Source organism: Lampetra fluviatilis, chromosome 34 (genome assembly GCF_964198595.1).
Source record: "Lampetra fluviatilis chromosome 34, kcLamFluv1.1, whole genome shotgun sequence".
NCBI lineage: Eukaryota > Metazoa > Chordata > Hyperoartia > Petromyzontiformes > Petromyzontidae > Lampetra > Lampetra fluviatilis.
In genome coordinates this window covers 9,042,119-9,049,116 of record NC_136308.1, presented here as the reverse complement: position 1 = coordinate 9,049,116, position 6,998 = coordinate 9,042,119, and the positions used below count along the sequence as shown (strand labels likewise).

Here is a 6,998-nt window from a genome sequence, read left to right as displayed (position 1 = left end):
CAAAACAACAGATCACATCGCTCCACATCCCAACCCACTTCAACCACCAACAACCAAACACGCAAAAAAACACGGGGTTGGACAGTTAAATTCTCATTTACAGCTCCCACGAACTCTGGAACAACCTCCCCGAAGCAATCCGCACACTCGACTCCATCATCACGACATTTGCACTCCCAACTCAACAATAACAACACAGCTCTTTGCACTAACTCACAGCCACAGCTTGCTTTAATTTTCACTTTCAACAATTTATTTTGTTTTACCAGGTAAGGCCCACTGAGCGACCTGGCTATCAGAAATGATAGCCCAATGAAGTGGCCTATCGTGTGGACATTTATCCGAAGCCAAATACTCTTTACATTTAAAACTGCAGACAGTTTGTTAATTTCTATTTGATTGTTTAGAATCTTTCTAATTACGTGTTGAGAATTTTTGTTAAATAACTTTAAATATTGTTTTATTCCATATCCTCCCTCACATCATACATTGCAACATCCCTGACATTCTGGACGGAGCATTACCAGTTGCGTCAACGGCATCTGGCACGCCTGACTCATCGGAGCAGGCGGGGAAGGGATTTTCATTGGGGGAGGGGAGGTGGTTAGCGAGGTCATTACCATTCTGGGCTCACGTTTAGGGATGGACACCATGAACGTGCTGTATTCTTATTCCTCGTCTCTGGGCTTATAGCTCACATGCTTTCATCTTGAGTTTTGAATATGCTGATGATGATGATGGCGCGTTGAGTGGCAGAATTATGTCAGAAAGGCGTCACGTGCGTAAATAAATAAAAGAGTTATTCGACAAAATGTAGCGTGCAGTCGTTTGTGTCCGGGTGGAGGCCATCAGCTCGCTGCACTCAATAACTGAGGTCGATCGTGGACGGCAAACCCAGATTTATTTGAATTCGCGGTGCAATTCAGCGCGCAACACATCGGAGGGCGTCTCTTTATCGTCGGAGAACGCTGAAAAATCTCCACCCTCGGGCCGTGTGCCCCCGAAAATGTTTTATATTATTGCATTTCAGGATCTGCAGGGGGTGGCGGCGGCGGCTTGGGGAGACCTCCATCCAGCAGTGGATAGATCACGGCTTGCCATCACGTAGATTATTATTATTATAACAATTAAAAAAACATGACAATAAGAATTGCCTCGGTGCAATAAAGCTGCTGGAAAATTATACGGAGTAATGCCGTTTCGTGGCATTTGAGGTCACCGAGAATAGTAACCATTAAGACTCCCGGCTGCAGCTTTACATTATTTTCTATTTAAAAAATATATATTTCTCAGTATCTGCCTCTGCTGCTGGTTCTGCCGATAAGCGTTTCTGCGAGCCCCGACCTGTCGATAAGCGAGCCATCCTCGCAGGAGCCTCCTCCGCCTCCCTTGGCTGGCCCCATCTGCTTCTCTGTGGCCACGCAACGGACGTCAACAAATCCCATCGCAGTCATTCACGAGACAGACGCAAAAAAAACCCTGGTTTTGCTGTGCGGCATGAATGAGCCGTGGCGGGCGTGAGGCTGTAAGCAGGCCAAAGCAAAATGTTAGAACCCCAAGCTGTTGCAAGGGTTCACCTGATTCATGAAAATAAAATTATAATGATGTATCGATATAACACGTAGGCTTCTGCGACTAATATCATTCGTAATAAAGGGTATTTTTTGTTAAATCGCGTTAAACCCACCAGCACTCAATTGGTAAGTTTTGTCATGTAAAAAAAAAACGTGCCGATTATTTACTAATTCAGCACATCGGTGTATTAGAGAGTAAACCCACAACATTTACAATTCGAGCACGACGTTTCGCTGGTGATTACAACCAGCGTCATCAGGCGATAGGCAAAAATTGTGAATCAAATTTAAATCTCAAGCATGATGAGTTAATTAACATAACCGATGCATCTCTCGATCGTGTCTGCAGGCCTCTTCTCCCCAGTCTCACCACATCTTTATTTTCCATCCGCATTTCGCTCACCCACTTCTGCATCTCCCGTGTATGTCTCCTCCGTCACCTCGATGGGAGTTTGTAAATCGAGAGGGGCGGCCTCGATAAATAATTGCTGCTGGAGACCACCCAAAGGCGGTCAATTCCTTCTCCGAGTCAGAATGAGTTCAACTCTCTCTTCTCTCTCTCTCTGTGCAAATGATGAGAAACTCTCGCTGGTTTCCAGCCCGCTCGCACCTTCATTGTTTTTTCTCTCTGTCCGACCGCTTTCTCACCATTTACAGGAAGTATTCGGATTGCTTCATTTCTCACTGCCTTGGCGGTGAAAAAGCATCCCCATCGCCTTTTAATTTTATTTTTTATTTTACCGGGTGAGGACCACTGAGCTACATTGCTCTTAATCACAAGCGACCTGACCATAAATGATAGCTCAACAAAGTGGCTAATCTCGTGGAAATTTAAAGGAGCCAAATATTCTGATCGCATGATTCTAGATGCGGAGGGTAAAAACGGAGGACCCGAAAAAAAATCCACACGACCACGGGGAGAGAGGCACGCAAACTCCACGGCCCCCTGTATACCAGGCGAGGCAGTTAACATCTCGCCACTGGGCATCCACGGCTTGTTCGCATAAAGCGATGCAAGGCAGCGGCAGGCAGCGATGGCTAAGATGTAACTGATGATTGCTAACAGGCACGAAACCGGTAAACTGTTGTCACATTGACTTGCTGCTGTCCAAAATAATGTGGCCACTTACGATGTTGAGTTGGTGGTCTAAAACACGGCTGCGTGTATTATACAAGCGGTACGGCGATGTCACGTGACGTGCAGGGCATGATGGGAGTTCGTATCCTATGGTTACAAAACTGCCCTCCTGCTGCTGCCTCGAAATCACATTTTTATTGTATCATTTATTATTTATGAAATTGACCAAACCAAGTATTATCATGGCAGGTGACTTCTCAGCCGACAAATGTAAAACAATGCACAACTTAAATCTTGACTCAAAGCTTTCGTGACTGCAGGAATTCATATTCGTTGGGTCTTTCGGTAAAGTCACGTAGATAGGTTCAAAGACATTTTTTTTTGTTATTTTCTTTGAACGTGACTTTCCCGAAAGACCCAAAGAAAATGCACAATTCATATTTTCAACTCTTCCACCACTGCGATTGTAGCGCTGACTCTCAGATCAAATCATCAATGGGCGCGGTCTGCGTCGATGGACAGATGTGCATTTTGAAGTCCGCAGAAACTCGCCAGCGAAACGAACTATGTTTTCCCCCATAGCCGGGCGAGATGAGCAAACGTGCAACGTGGGGCCAAGGTTGCCATGTTATTGGGGCCGTTGGGCCAACGTTGGCCCAATGTTCTATGTTGACAGCGATAACGTGTGTTGAGAGATTGCTTGTGAAGAGCTCCGACTTATTACACAGGATCGCGACGAGTGGAGTTGCTGCGGCTGCCCGACGCGACAGTTGACCCGGGGCTGACCTATGACAGCGGTCGGGAGTGGAGTTTGACGGTGCAGGCGTTGAACGCCTGAAGCGTGGCCCGAGCGACGAGACGCTGACGCTGTGTGCGTGTGTGTTGTGTGTTAGCAGGTGCCCCCCCCCCACTCACGTGGGGCATGCTGCGTGCACCGTGGGCGCTGTTCGGGCTGCCGCCCTCCCGGCAGAGAACGTCGGGCTGCCGGACGGCACAGGCACGGGGGGAAGCCCCACGACGTTCTCGACGCGCTGCCGCTTCTCCCCTCTCGAATGCCGCCAAAGAGCTGCCGAGCAGAACGAATCCGTGTCGGTCCTCCGCCACGGCGGGTCCATTTAGACGGAGAAGTCGTTGAAAAGCGCTCTGTTGCCGAGCGCTAAACACGCAACGCTCAACGCGTCCAGCCATCTCGCGTTCTCCTCGCCCCATCCACCCCCCCCCCCCCCCATTGAAACCATGGCGGCTTCGGCACCGAACTCGGTCTCGCGCGTCCACGTCGTGCTGGCGCTGGCGGCGGCGGCGGCGCTGCGGGCGGCGGTGCTGCGCGCCGAGGAGTGCCCGCACGCCTGCGCCTGCGAGCCGCGGCCCTGGTTCACGCCGCGCTCCTCGTGCCGCGAGGCGCTGACGGTCGACTGCAACGACGCGCGCCTCCTGCGTGCTCCCCGCGGCCTCCCCGCGGCGACCCAGGTCCTGCTGCTGCAGAGCAACGGGCTCGCGTCGCTGGGCGCCGAGCTGCGCCCGCTGCTCGACCTCAGCGAGCTCGACCTCTCGCAGAACGAGCTGGGCAGCGTGCGCGACGCGGGCCTCGCCAACCACAGCCGCCTGGTGTCGCTCCACCTCGAGGAGAACGCCCTGACGGAGCTGGCGGACGGCTGCCTGCGCGAGCTCGCCGGCCTGCAGGAGCTCTACGTCAACCACAACCGCATCGGCAGCGTAGCGCCCGGCGCGTTCGCCGGCCTCGCCAATCTCATGCGCCTCCACCTCAATGCCAACGAGCTGCGCAGCGTCGACAGCAGGTGGTTCGAGGCGACGCCCAACCTGGAGATACTGATGATTGGGGAAAACCCGGTCGCCGGCCTCAGCGACATGAACTTCATGCCCCTGTCGAGGCTGCTGAGCCTCGTTCTGGCCGGCATGGGGCTGCGGTCGATACCCGAGAACGCACTGATGGGCCTCGACAACCTGGAGAGCTTGTCCTTTTATAACAACAGCCTGGCCTGGGTGCCCAGCCGGGCGCTGCAGAAGGTTCCCAACCTCAAATTCCTGGACCTCAACAAGAACCCGATCCAGGTGATCCGCGCGGGCGACTTCAGGGACATGTCGCACATAAAGGAGCTGTGCATCAACAGCATGCTGGAGCTCGTGTCCATCGACGGCGGCGCTTTCGAGAACCTGCCGGAGCTCGCGCGGCTGGAGGTGACCAACAACCCGCGGCTGTCGTTCGTCCACCCGGAGGCGTTCGGCGTGCTGCCCGCCCTCGAGACGCTCATGCTCAACGACAACGGGCTGAGCGCGCTGCACCGGCGCGCGCTCGAGCGGCTGCTTGGCCTGCGCGAGGTGGGCCTGCACGGCAACCCGCTGCGCTGCGACTGCATCACGCGCTGGATGAGCGGCGAGCGACCCCCCCCGGCGCGCTTCGTCGAACCGTGGGGGATGCGCTGCGCCTCGCCCGCCGAGCACGCGGGGCGCCGCGTGCGCGACGTGGGCCCCACCGAGTTCGCCGACAGCTGCCTGCCGGCCATCCCCGGCGGCGTCCTCCCCGCCGACGTCCTCGTGGGCGCCGGCTCCGCCGTGGCGCTCCACTGCCGCGCGCTCGCGGAGCCCGAGGCGTCGGTCTACTGGGTGACGCCGGGCGGCGAGCGAGTGGCGAGGGAGGACGACGAGGACGGCGGGGGCGGCGGCGGCGGGGGCGGCGGCGCGTGGAGGCGCTACCGGCTCTCCGACGAGGGCACCCTCGAGATCCTGGACGCGCGCTTCGAGGAGGCCGGGCTCTACACGTGCGTGGCGCGCAACTCCGAGGGCCTCGACACCAAGGCCGTCATGGTGAAGGTGGACGGCTCGCGCCCCGCCCAGGCGAGTGGCGGCGCGGACTTGACGCTGGACGTGACGGCGGTGGGGTCGCGCTCGGCCCGGCTGACGTGGAGGGCGGGCCACGGCGTCGCGGGGTCGTCCTGCGACCTCCGCTGGTGGTCAGCGCCGCCGCCGCCGTCGCCACCTCAGCCGGATTCCTCCGCGAGGCCGGAAGGACCCCGCGTGTCGTTCTCCGCGCGGGTCCCCGTCGGCGTTCGCGAGTACAACCTCACGCACCTGTGGCCCTCCACGGCGTACGAGGCGTGCCTGTCCGCGCTGGGCGCTCACCGGCAAACGCTGCGTCGCTGCGTGAACCTGACGACGGCGCCGGCCGAGGTTCCGGCGGCCAAAGCGCCCGCTCCGGTCAAGCGGCACCGGGCGCTCGCCCTCGCCGTGGGCGGCGCGCTGGCGTCCATGTGCCTGCTGGGCCTGTTGACGTGCGGCGCTCTGAAGGTGAGGAAGACGCACGCCGAGAGGCGCATGGACGTGAAGGCGTGGCCCAGCGTTCACCGCCGCCTGAGAGCGCCGAGGCCGACCCCGCTCTGGGACACGCGGCTGCCCCTCATGGACGCCGAAAGCGGCGACGGGGAGAGCGAGAGGCGGCGTTCGCGCGAGGACGCCGCCGTCGCTGTGGACACGTCGAGGAGCCACAGCTGGCTGCAGCGCAGCTGAAATAGCGGCCCACGCGCGATGCAAGGGAGCCGCGAAGCACAGTCAGACGAGAGGTCGCGCTCACTTAGATTTGCGTAAAGTCGCCGTCGTGGAGAGAATGACAGGACGCTAATTCGCGGACGACTTTCAAGGGCTGCTGAAAGTGAGAGCTGTTTTGTCTCCCCCTCCACGCCACCCCGCGTGCTTTTGAAGTGGCCGTGGATCGGAACCATCGATGGTTTTGTTGTTGTTGTTGCTATTGTTGTCTGGATTAACGACTTTAATCCATCCACGGTGGTCAAACAGGCCGTGCCTGCGCGCTGACTGAGCCAGGAATTCAAAAACAAAACCCCACTATGAGATGAATAATAACAACAACAACAGAAGATTGCACATCATCACAGAGCGCTCCGCTACATACAGAGTGCTTTAAAAATGTTAATACTCATATGGGACTATCGTTTTTCATGGAAAAGAAAGGATAATTCACTGTAACGTGATAACAAATGTATGTTAATAGGTGCGAAAAGTTAAAGAGTCTCCTACTTGTTCACCATCATTGTCAACACATTGCCTGGAATCTTCTCCAGGTGGTCTCCAGAGCCCGGAGGCACATTTCTTGTGGTATCGTTGCAAATGCTCACAAGCGTTTAAACCATTTTTTTATGCACCCTGTAGAGAGAGAGAGAGACAGACGCGATAGCTGGCGAGGCATACACTCTCTCTCACGAGAGCCCCCCCCCCCCCACCGTTACCAAATCGGGCTCCCCTTACAAGGAGCACCGCGGCGTTCCCACCACCGACTCCTCGTCACGACGCAGAGCTGCAGTGTCCATCGTCTGAAG

At 56.4% G+C, this 6,998-nt stretch overlaps 1 protein-coding gene across 1 annotated transcript; it reads left to right on the top strand.

Annotated features, from left to right (window-relative positions):
- The first annotated feature begins 3,830 nt into the window (after positions 1 to 3,830).
- LOC144944358 (leucine-rich repeat neuronal protein 1-like) lies at positions 3,831 to 6,618 on the top strand. Its single transcript, XM_078872460.1, has one exon. It carries the CDS (start codon positions 3,889 to 3,891, stop codon positions 6,172 to 6,174), a length of 2,286 nt encoding a protein of 761 aa, XP_078728586.1. The 5' UTR covers positions 3,831 to 3,888; the 3' UTR covers positions 6,175 to 6,618.
- The last annotated feature ends 380 nt before the right edge of the window (positions 6,619 to 6,998 follow it).

Excerpts from the sequence above, each read along its gene's own strand:
- LOC144944358 (XM_078872460.1), top strand. The coding sequence starts at position 3,889 with ATGGCGGCTTCGGCACCGAACTCGGTCTCGCGCGTCCACGTCGTGCTG.